The following is a 15947-nucleotide window of genomic DNA, read 5'->3' as shown; positions in this document are numbered from 1 at the left end:
TTGTGAAATGAGCTACCAACCTGAAAATATATTTTTATAGACTAAAATTTATTGTTAAAAATACAGAAATCAAGAATATTAAGCCCTCCCTTGCTTATCACAACGGATTTCTTAATGTTCTGTTTTCCCAAGTTTGTTGTGTTTCTGAAGAATGAATAGGTCAGGTAGGCTGTGACCGTTTGTAGTTTCTTTGTTAAATAAAAAAGTTGCATGTACCATTCTGTTTGTATAAAAACATTTGCAGGTTGGAAAGTATATTTCATTGCATCATTATCCCAAAGGACAGAAGTAAAAAGTACAATTACTGATAGCTTAATTTATACTTAAAAACCTGTGCTTTTTCCCCTGATATGGCAATTTAAGGTGCCTGCTGTGAAGAAGCCTATCACTGTTATAATGATAATAATACTGGTGTGTGTTCATTGATTTAAAATCACTGTAGCAAAACATCTTTATTAGTCCAAAGTACAAAATAGAAACAACATTTACTCTAAGTTTCAGTAATAAACACAGTAACACAAACATATGTGACATATTGGGGTTAATGTCACATTGATTGTCCTCTATAGACAGTCCAGTCTTCAGCTAAATCTCAGCTCGTTCTCCAGTCCATAGATCTTAGCCTTCAGTGCCATCAGCTCACCCTGAACCTTCTTTGTCCTGCTGTTGGTCTGACGTACCTCATGCAGAATGGCTAAGTCCTGGTTGGGCCCAATATTTAGAGTAGCCTGAAACAGCAGATAAACATACACCAGGTTAACATTTCAAAAACTAAATCTGATATCAGCAGTATGCAAGGCTGGAGGCGGCAATTGTGAAGCTATTTTTCAGTTTGTTTCCTTTGAATGATGTAATAATTCATCTATGAGCTGTTGACCTCACAAATTCTGTGTTCATGATTTTAAAAAAAGGGCTGAAAACACACATTGTTTTGAAATCACAAGATAACTTTCCCGTTTTTTTTTTTTTTTACCTTGAGGAGTTGTTTTTCTACATCTTTGAATTTCTGTCTGAGGTGCTTCAGGTCCGTCTTGAAGCCTTCCACCTCCATGGCCCTCCTCTTCTCCAGAGCCTCATAACGCTGAGTCATCAGCTGAAGACGCTTGGCCATTTTGTCTGAACGGTCCTACACACATAAAGATTTGGTAAGAGGAAAACAAGTAACTAGAAACTTAGGATTCCCCATAAAATATTAACCCTTTATCAGGCAAAGAACTATATTTGGTAACTTCAGGTAAAATTTTGAGAAAAAAGTTGCAAATTTACTAGATTAAAGTGGCAAATCTACAAGAAAAAAAGTTGCAGATTTAAGAGATTTAAAGTGGCAAATCTGCGCCAAAAAAGTTGCAGATTTACAAGAAATAGTGGGAAAAAAGCAACTTTTTTCTCAGATTTGCCACTTTAATCTCGTAAACTTTTTTTCTCAAAATATTATTTTCTATGTTTTTTTTACACATTCTGACAGTATGTAATATCCTCCAATATTCTCTAGGGTTGAATTTTGGAATTTGCAAGTATTTCAATGAGTGCCCTATTAAGGGTTAACAATCAATCAGAGGTTTTTTTCAGACGCATAGATGAAGCATCTGTCTAACCATGTTACCTTAAATATTTCCCTGCCCACATCCCCCTCCTCTCTGATTTGGGACAGTTCTGTTTCCAGTGTGATACACTGCTCCCTGTACATCTCTGCCAGACGGTGGGCTTGCTTCAGATCCTCCTGCAATACCTGATGACAAATTCATTTAAATTAGGTTAATTAAAAAAAAAAAACTCCAACAAATACTCCAAAACATAGAGAGGTTTTATATGTAATGGTAATATTACTTTTAGTTCCTCCTTATGCGTCTGCTGTAACTCTGGCTGAGGCCGGGGGAGGAGCAGTGCTGTACTGCTGCTGGGCTGCCAGGTTCGCCCAGAGTCTGCTGGTGCAGAGCCGGTCTTCCTCAGACGGTTGTGGCAGGAGTCCAGGTCCCTCAGCAGCCGGTCCTTCTCTACCATCCAGCTCTTCTCGTGAGCTCGAGTGTCAAACTTCAGCTGTAAGAAATCTCTGGTGCTCTCATACAACAGGTTCTGGGTTCGCTGGAGCCTGAGGTATCAAATGTGAGAGGAAGTGGAAAGTTGTCTGTTAAGATAAGGCTGAAGGATGGAGTTATCATCAATTAAAGTTGACGAGTCTAATGGGGAAAGGAGAAAATCAAGTCACCATTCAAGTTTAACAAAATGAAATTACGCAGACTCACTTGTCATTCAGAGCGGTGATTCGATCCTGATCCCTTTGCCTTTGTGCCTGCGCCTCCTCTGTTTTAATCCGTCGATCCTCCATCAGAGACTCTACCTGCTCTTTAGCCAAACGGGTTTGTTCCTCCATCTGAGCCTGCAGAGCCTCCACCTGGAAACATGAGCCACAAAAATAATAGCTTGGTACATTCACCAAAACTGTAGAGAAAGGGGGCGGAAATGTTTCAGTCCCTTATAATACATACAGTTGAAACCAGAAGTTTACATACACTATATAAAAAGACACATATGCTTTTTTTCCTCACTGTCTGACATGAAATCAGAGAATCACTTTTCCTGTTTTAGGTCCGTTAGGATTACCAAAATTATTTCTATTTGCTAAATGCCAGAATAATGAGAGAAGGGTTTTTTTAGACAATTTTTATTACTTTCTTCAAAGTCAGAAGTTTACATACACTAACATTATTATGCCTTGAAACTATTTGAGAAAGCCCAGATGCTGTCTTTGGAAGCTTCTGATAGGTTTATTGACAATATTAGAGTTAATTTGAGACACACCTGTGGATTTATTTTAAGGCATGGTTGATTTATTTTGACTTTCCCATGATGTTACGCAAAGAAGCAGTGTGTTTCAGGTGTGCCTTGAAATACATCCACAGGTGTGTCTCAAATTAACTCTAATATTGTCAATAAACCTCATCAGAAGCTTCCAAAGACATGACAGCATCATCTGGGCTTTCCCAAATTGTTTCAAGGCACAATAATGTTAGTGTATGTAAACTTCTGACTTTGAAGAAAGTAATAAAAAATTGTCTAAAAAAATCCTTCTCTCATTATTCTGGCATTTAGGAAAATAGAAATAATTTTGGTAATCCTAACGGACCTAAAACAGGAAAAGTGATTCTCTGATTTCATGTCAGACATTGAGAAAAAAAGCATATGTGTCTTTTTTTTTATAGTGTATGTAAACTTCTGGTTTCAACTGTATGCATTCAGAAAGTGGACCACCAGACCTACCTGAAGTAACAACATCTGGTTGTCATTCTTGTATTGTTCCAGGCTCTCTCCATTTACCCCGTCTGCTGATTTTGTCCTCCTGCTACTCTCTGTTCAAACAGACATAACATCAGAATGGCACACTCTACCTGGAGAAATTATGCTTCCTGTGTTTGAGTTTCACTAAACAGAAAAAATTACCAGATCAGATGCTGTCATTATTTTTTTTTTTTTGAACTTATTTTTTATTAGTTTTTCAGTGACAACATTTCAGTACGAACACCATTCTGCAACCAGCTGTAGGCGACAATTGTACATTATGTCCAAATCAGGATTACAAGCAAATAAGACAAACAAAAACAAAACGAGAACAAATATCCACTCCCAATTAAATACATTAAACAAATAAAGTCAAATATACATATTCAAACGTTCATATACACAAACACATATAGAGATAGGCATCCAGGGGACCAGCAGGATTTAGTGCACTGTGCGGATTATGTAACAAAAAAGATTAAAAATAAAAAGAATAAAAAATAAATAAATAAATAAAAAAAAAGAGGTGGTAGAGGGGGAGAACTAACCAGTCTTACTGTATTAATAAAGACATGACAGGACCCCATCGCTTAGCAAAGATGGACTTTTGAAGCCTTAATACATACGTAATGTGCTCCATCTGATAGAGGTCCCAAACCTTCTGGATCCAAGTGTTATATGAAGGGGGAGTTGGCTTCAACCATCTAATAGTTATACACTTCAGTGCTGCGGTAAGTAATATATTTAAAAGATATTTCTTGGACCTCCCATTCAATCCTTTAGGCATCACTCCTAATAGAGCCACAGTAGGATCTCGAGGTATGTCTTGTTGAAAGACCTCTTTAAGAGCATCAAATACCTCCCCCCAGAAGGTCTTTAGTTTGGGGCATAACCAGAATATATGGGTGTGGTTGGCAGTATGAGATCCACAATTTCTCCAGCATGAACTGGAATATGACTGGCTCATTCTAGACACTATTTCTGGGGTCCTAAAAAATCTAACAATTACTTTCCACTTAAACTCCCTCCATGTATTTGAGTTTGTGACCAGGTGTGCCTCACTACACACCTCCTCCCAGGCTTCCTGTGGTATAACCACATCCATTTCTGCCTCCCATCTCTGCTTTATCTGTAAGGAGTTCTGTGTACTCAAAGATAAAAATATATTGTAGAGTTTACTAATTATCTTCCCGTCTCCATTTCCTGTTTGTGTTTCTATTAGAAATTGTTCGATAGGAGAAATTTTTGTGAGTTTTCCCCATTCCTTGTGCCTTGTCAGAAATGTTCTAAGTTGCAGATATCGGTAGAAATCTGTTTTAGGAAGACCATAACAGTTTCTCAACTGCTCAAATGTTCTTAGACTACCAAGACTGAATAACTGATGTAGATGAACCAAACCATACTCTGACCACCTTCTGAAGCCAATGTCCAAATTATTAGGTATGAAGCTCTTTATAGATCCAATGCTGATTAATGGCGATATTTGTGTTGGTAATCCAAAAGTTGACTGTACCTTAACCCAAATTTTAAGAGTGTTCTTAGTCCAAGTTGCCATTTCCTTTATGGGAGCATCTAGGAAGGGTAGGTCTTGCAGAGATTTCAGCGAGCACAGACTTTTTTCTATGTTAAGCCAACATGTGTCTATATTGTTCTGAAGCCACGCTATCATAGGCTTCATTTGTGCAGACCAGAAATAGTATCTTAGATTTGGGAGTTTAAGACCACCGTTTGATTTAGATAACTGTAGGGTTTTAAGTCGGACTCTAGGGCGCTTTTTTTGCCATATAAATCTTGACATCATTTTCTCCAAATTATCAAATGTAGATTTGGGAATTTCTATAGGTAACATCTGAAACAAGTAAAGTAATCTGGGTAGAATGTTCATACGGATACTTTCAACGCGCCCCAGCAGAGACAGGGGGAGCATAGACCACCGTTCTAAATCATTATTGATGCTCCGTATTATTTTGCCATAGTTAGCATCAAACAGATTCTGAAGAGATGAGGTTATGTGTAAACCTAGATATTTAATACCTTCCGTGGGCCATTTAAATCCACTCTGAAGCTTTACACTATGTTGGATTGTGCCGTTTATATCCATAGCCATAGTTTTCTCCACATTTACCTTGTATCCTGAATAAAACCCAAACTTGGAGATTTGCCTTTTTAAATGTGGTATCGTTAGCGCTGGTTTTGTCAGATACAGAATTACATCATCAGCATAGAGCGATAATTTGTGTTCCTCTTCATTAATAACAATTCCATTTATATCATCATCATCTCTGATAAGTTGGGCCAGCGGTTCGATACTAACAGCGAATAACAAGGGTGATAAAGAACATCCTTGTCTGCATCCACGTTCCAAAGTGAATCTCTCTGATCTACAGCCATTAACTTTGACAGCAGCCTGTGGTGACGAGTACAGTGTTTGCATCCAATTTATAAAGTTAGGGCCGAACCTAAATCGCTTTAATGTTTGAAATAAATACTGCCATGATACACGGTCGAATGCTTTTTGGGCATCTAAGGATATAATTACTGATTCTAATTTCCTATCTTGTTGATGAGATATTATGTTTAGTAAGCGGCGTACATTATCTCCGTAGTATCTTCCAGTGATGAAGCCAGTTTGGTCAGGATGGATTATTTGAGTGATTATCTGATTCATTCGCCTGGCCAGGACTGCTGTTAGTATACGCAGGTCCCCATTCAGCAGTGATATTGGTCTGTAGGATTGGCATTCAGTGGGATCTTTACCCTCCTTGTGTATCACCACTATGGTTGCCTCATTCCAGGATGGTGCCATAATTCTTGATCCGAGTGCATGCTGGTAGGCCTTCAGTAACAACGGTGATAGCAAGTCTTTGAATGTCTTGTAAAATTCATTAATGTAACCATCTGGGCCTGGGCTTTTATTGTTTTTAAGAGATGAAATCACCTGCTTGATCTCCCATTCTTCAATTGGCCTATCTAACTCTTCTGCAGCACTCTCTGTCAGCTCAGGCAGTTTTATGTTGTTCAGAAATTCTGCTAGTTTCGTGTCATCTAGGCAAGTGTCTGTATTCTTGTATAAACCTTTATAAAACTCTGCAAAGGATTCTGCTATTTTATCAGGTTTTGTAACAAAGGTATCCCGTAACTTTACTCTCTGCACCGTATTAGATGCTTGCTGTTTTCTTAAACTAAATGCTAATAATCTACTCGCCCTATTGCCATATTCATAGTATCGCTGCTTGGTGAATCTCAGTGTTCCCTCAATTTTGTCCGATAGTAAACTATTAAGTTCTCTACGAGCTGCATTCAAATTATTTAGGATACTGGTTGAAGACGATTTTTTGTGTTTTTGTTCAAGCTCTTTTATTTTATCCTCCAGTCCTCTCTGTTTAGACTCTTTTTGTTTTTTCCTGGCACACGAAAATGAAATAATTCGGCCCCTAATATATACTTTAGCGCAATCCCACAGTATCAGTGGTGATGTTTCAGGCGAAGTATTGGTATTTAAATATTCCTTAAACTCTGCTGTGATGTAGGAGACAAATTCTTTATCGTTCAGAAGAGATGCATTAAGCCTCCATTGCTTGGAGGTTGGTCTGTGGCCTATATTCCACTTAAGCGCAGTGGGTGCATGGTCTGAGATTGTAATAGGTAATATCTCAATATCTACTATCCTAAAAAACTCGTTCTTAGGCGTGAAAAAATAATCAATCCTTGAATAGGACATGTGCCTACTTGAGTAAAAGGTAAAGTCTTTACTTCTTGGAAATTTGCTCCTCCATACATCCACAAGGCCTGACTCTGTGGATAGATGTTTAAGCATTCTGCTCGTTTTAGACAAGGGAGCTTTTGAGGCAGGTTGCCGATCCATTAACTGTGACATCACACAATTAAAGTCTCCTCCCATCAACAATAACCCAGTGCTATACTGTAATATTATATCAAACAGTGTTTTGATAAAGCCTGGCTCATCTTCATTGGGTGCATATACGTTTAAAAGGGATACCTCTATGCCATCAATTGATCCGTTGACCAAAACATATCTTCCTTCAGTGTCTTTGTGCACCAACGTTTGCGTGAAGTTGATTTGTCTATGTATAAGTATGGAAACCCCCTTACTTCTCCCAGAGCGGTGTGAGGAGTAATATACTTTGTCTGCCCATGACTTTTTCAACTTTTCATGTTCCCCATCAGGCAGGTGGGTTTCCTGTAGGTATGCTATCTGACAGTTAACCTGTTTCAACTGGTGCAAAATCTTCTTTCTCTTGATAGGATTAGGAAGACCCTTAACATTGTAGCTTATGACTTTTAGTGTGTCCATTATCTATAAGGTCTATATAATATATATCTTAGTTGCACATCACTCTTCAGCATTGTTATGTGGATCATAGTAAGCAGTGATATTGGTTGGGTACAGAGGGGGTGGAAAGAAATAGCTACAGCTGTAATTCACAATTTCCAACATTAACAAAATCAATAACAATCCTGATGTAGAGAAAAGTTGCTGCCCTTGCTGTCACAGTATTTGTCATAGGGTCCCCAAAGAACAGAGGGACCAGAACAACCAAAAGAACAAGATAGCTAACGGAACCACAGCTAGCTAACATTGGTAGAACAAAAGTGGGACCAAGTCCTTAGCCGCAGAAATGAGCAGCAAAAGTGCACGTCTAGGTTGAATTTGACTGTGCTTGGGGTACACTAGGGCAAAAAGAAAAGAAAAAGAAAAGTTCTTGGGCTCCTGCAAACTCTATTACAGTTTCAGCATCTTCTTATTATAGTATCGCGACTCCACTTACACACATAATTAAGTTCAACATAAGTAGGCCATTAACATCTGAAAACTTGGAGCAACAGGTGAAATATTGCTATGATATAACAGGTGATACTTAGTATTAGTCTTAGTAATGATATTAATGTTCACCATACTGTTATTATCCATACATGTGTGGATATGTTCAAACCTGAGGCTCTGTGAATGGGATAACCTTCTTCTGGACGAACTCCATAGCCTTCATAGGGTCAAGAAACTCCTTGTCCTCATCCTTGTATGAAATACGGAGTCTAGCAGGATATAGTAGACCATACCGGACTCCTCTTCGTCCCCGGAGTGTCTTCCTCACATCCGTGAATGCAGCTCTGGCCTTGGCCACGGCGGAGGTGTAGTCCGGAAATATGGCAATACGGTTTCCATTGTAGATCAGCGGAGCTCTCTCCCGCGCCCTCCGAAGGATCTCCGTTGCGTCTCCGTCATGGTGCAGCTTGGCGATGATCACTCGTGGCTTCTCCCGGTCTCCCGTTGTCCGGAGGGTTGCGATGCGGTGCGAGCGGTCTATTTTGATGTCCCGGTCCATCTGCAGGGCTTCTCGAATAGCTTTTGACACAGCTGTCGGTGAGCTCGAGTCCGGCTGTTCGCCGATGCCGGTTATTCTGATGTTGCCCCGTCTCATCCTGCCCTCCATATCCTCACATCGGTCTTTTAGGGCGACCACCTGTTTTTGAAGACTGGTTACCGTAGACTGCAGTGAAACCACCTCGTCTGACCATGTCGATAGTCCGCCTTTCATGTCCTGAATGTCCACATTCATGTGCTCGAGTTCAGTGCGGATGGCGGCTGTGTTGTTCGCGATGTCCGACCGCATCGCCTGTAGCTCCGACTTTAGGGCTTTGAAATCCTCCGCCAGCGCACTCTTGAGCTCCTCTCTGATAATTAAAGAGATCTCTCCCCTGATGGATGATACAATGTCCGCTCTTAGTTCGTCGGCTGCCATCCCTGAACTTTCCGTCTGAGTGGGCGAGGGTGGGCTAGCCGTTAGCGTAGTCTGTCTCGTGCTTCTTGCAGGCCGCGGCGCACTGGACCCGAACTTGTATTTATTTAACTTTTCCGCCATGCAAGCTGATACCGCTTCCCTACTCGTTTGTTAGTATTCCGACGGTGTTTACTATAGATCAATTATTAATTTTCCAGTTATATTTGCTGTTTTAGTCAGGATTTATTGATATTTTTGCAGGAGCCCCGAGAAAGGCGTCTTACTCCATGCTCTGCTCCACAGCGCCCCAGATGCTGTCATTATTCACAACATGTTTGTTTAAACACAATACCAATGTTAACAGTTAAAGCAGAAAAAATAAAATTACATATATCCACATCTTAAAAAAACAACAATATAGAATGGAAATCAAACCTTTCCTGACTGCAGGAGGTCTCGACTTTGTTGGCCTGAGATTGAGATTTTCATCCAATCTGGACTCAGAGTTCTTCTGTGTGACAGTGACCTGAAATATAGTTATCACATATAGCTGTCATCAAAACTTTTGATTTTTTTATATTTGCCTTTTTTGATGGCAGACAGAATACACATCAATAAATACTTTATTGATGTGTATTCTGTCTGCCATCAAAAAAGGCAAATAAAATAAAATAAAATAAAGTAAAGTCAAATGTTTGCTAATCCACAAAAAAGAAGAAAATAACCTGTAATATTTGTTGCAATTCTGTTGAAATTGCCATGAAATTGCGACCCAGCTATTCAATTATGCATATAAAAGCTTGTGGAAAGATCTTGACGTGCTATTAAAGCTATAACAATATCTTGGAAAAATTCAGGTGCAACTGATCACATTAACGTCTGCTGTGAAAATACACTATGATTAGTTCAACATGTGTACCTTATGAGGAGGTTCTCGGTGGAAATATGTGATCTCTCCTGCATCTGGACCCACCAGGGCAAGAAGGTGCTGGATTTTCTTCCTGTCCTCCAATTCTCTGTACAACAGTGAAACAAATTAAATTAGAATAGAATAGAATAGAATAGCCTTTATTGTCATTGTATATATACAACGAAATTGGAGTGCAACTCCCATTGGTGCAAATAAGAAACTCAAAATATATATATACATACACGGTAAAAATAGAAAATAAAAATAGAATAAATAAATAAAATAAAACAAAATAGACTTTTTACATGGGCTGTGCTTAAAAATGTGTCCTCAGATATTGTTCAGTAAATTGTCCTTGTGGAGTTCAGTTCAGAGAGCCCTGGGGAAAAAGCTGTCTCTGAACCTGCTAGTCCTCACTCTCTGTGACCTGTAGCTGCTGGATTCATCATCAACTGTGCACCTACCTGATCTTTAGTCGGTCGTTTTCTGCATAAAGCCGAAGAGACTGTTCTCTCTCTTGGAAAAGGTAGACCTGCATGTCACTCAGGGCGTTTTGTAGCTCTGCAATCTCTCCCTCGCGCTGTCGTACCTCCCACTGGAGTTTATGCTGAGAGGATATCCAGGAGGGAGAGAACATCAGTTATAACAGGTGAATATAGACAGGCACACAACACAATTACATACACTTTCTAGCTGTGTCCCACCTGGTCCTCTGTGATGCCTCTGTACTTTTCCAGCATCTGCAGCAGCTCCTCGTGTTCTCCATCAAACTGGGCGATCTTCTGTCTGTAGAACTCCAGTAGCTCCCTGGAGGGACGCAGGTATGCCAGCCGCTCATGGATGGGAGGAAGTGGGGAGTCAGGTTCTCGACCAGGGGTACGATTGTTGGCCCTGAAGACAAACAAAAAATGTACACCTGCACTCCCAAAATCTGCTTTATTCAAATCAATGCATGTGCATGCTCTGTCTACTACTAAACACCTGGCATAGCAAGGAAATTCACTGCAACAGTAATAGTTTTGATCAGTAAATGTATCAGGTCTTTTGGCCAGTCATCATTAAAAAACAGACCATATACCATTTTCAGGAGAGGGGTGATTCTGTGATTATGAAACAGGCTACATTTTAATAAAGCAATAATTAATACAATGTCTGTTTTGTTGTTTTAATAAGTGAAAGGTACAAGCTTGCCCCCTTTTCAGCAATCCAAAACCTTTCAAGATAATAATATATAACATTTTATTCTGTGCATGTACTTTACATGTCAGAAGCAAATTAAAGAAACAGCGTGAACTTACAATAAAGGATTACCCAGGCATTTAAATCCACTTTAAGGAGTGAGACTTAAATCCTTGAGGGATAAGGCCTATGACTGTAACATTTGGGGGTCTGACTGACAAAATAAGTCTTTGGGAGATTACAGTTGAAAGAATTACATCTTCCCCACAATGGACTCTCTGAGTGCTATAGCAACATTTCTCTTACAGGGAGGCAACATAAATGGCTGTAGACTATATGATCTTACCTGTGTGGTGTTGCATCTTTTGTTGGAGATCCCATCCGAGCGCACAACACTGAATACAAAAGAGAAAGACAAAACCAAAGTGATTTTCATCAATACTTCAAAAGTGGTTGCAGGATTAACAATCACATAACTTCTGCAGCCAATATTGAAATGAGACACAGACACGGTGCATTTTGTGAGTCCCTGTGAGAAATCATTAGTACCTGAGATAGTTAGAAAAAGTTCTGTCCGTGACTGTTGCCATTTTTTAATATGCCAATAAAAATTAATATGCGTTAATCACAGGTTAAGCTTGTACAATGTACAATTTAAATGTGATAAACACAACATTAAGGGAAGTGCCCTTTATATCAGCTGACGCGGGGAGCGGGACGTTTGAAAGCTACATGCATATTGCATTCATTTCTTTAATTGATTGTTAATTTTAATGACCGGTACAACTAAAGGTACATTTGTTTGGACAAATGTAATGATAACAACAAAAATAACAACAAACAAATGCATCTTTAGTTGTACCAGGCATTAAAATGAGCAAATGCAATGAAGAAAACAAGGGTGGTCTAATATTTTTTCATAACTGTAAATGCCTAAGCACCATTTCAACACTTTACACATTACATACAAACACATTAAGCTAATAGACAACTCGATCCAAGTGGGCTGACTAATCTACTTTAAAAAAAACAAAAAAACAGCGTGCCATTTTTCGCTGCAAAGCACATATGCTACGAGGTTTAACTACCTACAATATATAACGTTACTGACGGGGAAACTTCTGATTTAGAGAAAGTAAAGTACAGTCAAAACAGTACAACAACATAACTACAGTAAATGTATCTCTGGCATATTTCCGGCTGCCATACTAACACATTTTACATACCCACAAGCTTTCAAAACTCTTAACGTTAACTCTTCGGTCAGGGCAGCAGTGTGTTGTTCGTTGCTATCAAGCTTTTGAAACACGGAAGGATACGCCTCTTCTTCTTCTTCGTGGAAAACTGGAGCGCAGTTGGGGTTATTCTGCCCTCAAGCGGCAGGCTACGTTACTGTGCAAACTGTGTCTGGTCTGGAGCACTGATGGGCAACTGGAGGCCCGGGGGCCGCATACGGCCCGCACCCTCACTTGAAGTGGCCCTCAATACAAGTACATGCATTTGAGCATGAAATCTTAAAAGTACATTGTAAAAAAATGCATATAATTACTTCTTCCAATTAATGTTAGTCTGCTGTTCTTGCACTGAAAAAAAAGAAAAGAAATCACAGTAAGTGGTTATTTTTTATTTGCTTCAAACCATTTGTATTCCTATTTATACTGTTATACATGCATTTGAGCATGAAATATGTAAGTATTATAAGTAATATAAGTTACTGCAGTGTAAACATATTTAGAATTGCAGTTTTATCATATCTGGTTAAGTGCACTGTCCTATATGTGGCCCTGTGGTAGTGTTGATGGAAAATTGAAAAAGACACAAAATGACCAAAAAAAGACACAAAATGACAAAAAAAAGATACGAAATGACAAAAAAAAAGACACAGAAAAACACAAAATGACCAAAAACAGACACAAAATGACTAAAAAAAGGACACAAGAAACACAAAATGACTAAAAAAGACACAAAATTACCAAAAAAGACACAAAATTACCAAAAGTGTTATGCTAAACACACAAGACACAAATAAAATAGAGTCACACTAGAATAAAAGAGTTGGATGACAGGATCACATACAATCACAAGATCACATATATGTTGGTTTTTCTTTGTTTCTTTTTGGTTCAAAATGTTGATCCAGTAAATCAGAATAAAAAATCAATTATTATTAGGTCATATAGGTGAGGCTGCGCTGAAAAAAAAAATACTAACAGGGCATTTAAACATTGTTTTATTGGTGTATACAGGCATGATGAAAATGATTCAGAAATGGACTAAACCTAGTCTAGAGACAATTATGATAAGTACCGTTTTTATTTTTCATTTAAAGTAGGAGTCAATTATGATTGATGATTTTCCAGGAGGCCATTAGATTTTTATTTTATTGGTGTAAAATGTGTATCAATACAGATATTTCAACAAAACGTCCATACAATATCTGGCTTTAACAGACTGTCGACAGTTTCTACAAGTTTGCTGAAATTTAGAAAGAAAACGTTTGTCCCTTCAAAATAAAGGCATGTAATGTGTAGAGAATAAAAGAGCAGTATACAAAATTGATTTCAAGGGGCTTGAAAATAAGATAAAATACACCTTTTTCCTTCTTTTTTTGTGTGTGTTTATATGCAACTCTGTTATGCACTTATGTGAGTATATATACAGCTACTACTGAGTAATTTCTATGTTTTATTCTCTTTATTTCTTGTTTATTTAAGTTTTACTACTATTATTTTCGTTTGAGTTGAATACTACTGTGAGTGTATAATGTGAAAAGCAATAAAAATATTTTAATATAATGATTGTCTTACTATGGAAATCTTAACCGGAAGCTCTAATTTTACTACGTCGAGCTTGACGGACTGACCCCGGTCCAGTGCTGTCACACTTCCCCGACACTGGGATCTCACGTCGGAGACCGCTAGTTTCTCTCAGCGATGGAGCGGAAAGTTGCTCGGGAATTTAGGCACAAGGTAAGATACGAACATTGTCCTCTTCGGATATTGATTGAATTTCTCTTGAATTGCTGTTAAAAAAAAGCGTTTTTCTCTACCTGGTCGTCACCTCACTGGCTCAGGTGTCTCTTTCAGTGGGATGTTACGCTCACATAGGCCTGACCCTATTTATATAGAGTCTATGGGCCTGACCGACAGCCTCAAGGAAAAGAAAACAGTTTAAATAAAAAGAAAAGAAAAGACAACACTTTAAATAATTCAAAATGGATATTCAAGGGGACGCTAAACAATTTTAAAAAACATGTAAAGTCAAACACATATAAACTGTGTGGCAGTAGCTTCATGGTTAAAAATGATGTATCACTACTCATCAGGCCATAGGAGATAAAACTATTGGATTTGCTTATGGATTAATAGCGTTTCATTCAATTGAAATAACTTATTCCCCTAGACTGTCAAGGATTAGGATAAGATTAATTTAATAGGGTTTTGAACTGGCCTCTGTTATTTGGTATTTATAGGCATATCCTTGTTAGTTATGAGCATAATTTGGGCTACAGTGGATCTATCTAACTTAAAAATAATTAGTCACAGTCTATTCTAAGCAGCTATATTGGAAGACATCCTTTCTGTAACTGCACCATGCCTACTCTAGCTCAGGTAAACATTATACAGCTGGGGTCAGAATAAAATAAATGTTGAATTCATGGTATGTGGCTTCATGAATTAAGCACACTCTGTACTTAATTATATATTTTGTGGTTGGTGTTGGCCATAACAGCCTGTAAAGGTAACTATGAACAATAACAGAGGAAGGGAACATGATATGTACAGGGTGTTTTCAGCCCCAGAGCATGTCGGGATCATCATACAGCCATCTGTGCTGCACGTAGGCAGGCAGGGTCGCATATTGGAGGCTCTTCACAAAGGGCATCTTAGCATTAGATAATGTGTCAGAGATGAGCAGCTGAGCGGAAGAGTTGGGACAATTTACGTGTTTAATTAGAGGCAGAGGGGCCAGCATGGCACAATCAGGCTTTGTTTCTCTTTGGGACATTATCATACTGTCATAGTATCTCATTTTGGTTCAGAGTGTGCATTTGCACAAGAATGGCATTGTTATTATTATTATTATTATTATTAATAACTGTTTTGTCAGTTTAAAGTGGCAATCAACAAATCTTCTGTTTTCAGAAGGTTTTGTTGCATGTGCTTCAATTGATGTACGTGTCTAATTCTGTGAAATCAATCAAAACTTCTAAATAAGACAGTGCACTTTTAAAATGGGAGTCTGACTAACCAATTGTGTCCTTTCTTATTGGTTTATGGTGCCAAAGTCTGCATGCAGTTGAGGTTGCAGGAGTGGCTGACTGCCTCAGAAATTTATGACGGTTATAAACACCACGTCACACACCCAGCACACACCCAGCACACACACACACACACACACACACACACGGGTTCACATTTATGCTTTCTCCAGTGATCTACCAATGCTTTAATCCCTGTATAAAATGATACTGAAGTGTCTTAATGTGCAGCTGTTTGTGTGTGTCATGCCTTGAGTATTCACTGCTCAGGATGAAGTGTGTGTGTGTGTGTGTGTGTGTGTGTGTGTGTTCTTGTACTTCCTACATAGTGAGGACCGGAACACATTTTTAACCAACAGAGTGAGGACATTTTTGCAAAGTGAGGACATTTCGGCCGGTCCTCACTTCTTTTTTGAGATTTCAGACTTTGTTTTAAGGGTAAAGGTTACAATTAGGTTCATGTTTTAAAAAATGGTAATTAACTAAAACTGTATTTTGTGGTTACAAAACTGACTAAAACTAGCTAAAATCATAGTGAAAATGTCAACTTTTTCCATACATAATGAAGATGGATAAGACA

General features: G+C 38.6%; 2 protein-coding genes across 2 annotated transcripts in view; one reads left to right on the top strand and one right to left on the bottom strand.

Moving 5' to 3' along the window:
- Positions 1-437: 437 nt before the first annotated feature.
- ccdc77 (coiled-coil domain containing 77) lies at positions 438-12417 on the bottom strand. Its single transcript, XM_059334971.1, has 12 exons — positions 12333-12417; positions 11453-11501; positions 10632-10818; positions 10392-10534; positions 9937-10033; positions 9453-9543; positions 3259-3347; positions 2244-2392; positions 1828-2089; positions 1604-1729; positions 974-1126; positions 438-728 (listed from the first exon to the last, which is right to left on the bottom strand). The coding sequence occupies exons 2-12, from the start codon at positions 11485-11487 to the stop codon at positions 582-584; spliced, it is 1479 nt and encodes a 492-aa protein (XP_059190954.1). The 5' UTR covers positions 11488-11501; positions 12333-12417; the 3' UTR covers positions 438-581.
- Positions 12418-13994: 1577 nt separating this feature from the next.
- The window catches only part of ush1c (Usher syndrome 1C), a 29292-nt gene continuing 27339 nt past the window's right edge, over positions 13995-15947 (top strand). Inside the window, exon 1 of the mRNA XM_059334969.1 lies at positions 13995-14075. Coding sequence (XP_059190952.1) covers positions 14040-14075 — 36 coding nt within the window. The 5' untranslated portion in view covers positions 13995-14039. The remainder of the gene's footprint in view (positions 14076-15947) is intronic.

Source organism: Centropristis striata, chromosome 6 (genome assembly GCF_030273125.1).
Source record: "Centropristis striata isolate RG_2023a ecotype Rhode Island chromosome 6, C.striata_1.0, whole genome shotgun sequence".
NCBI lineage: Eukaryota > Metazoa > Chordata > Actinopteri > Perciformes > Serranidae > Centropristis > Centropristis striata.
The sequence above is the reverse complement of the archived record's forward strand: the minus strand, read 5'-3'. Positions and strand labels throughout refer to the sequence as shown.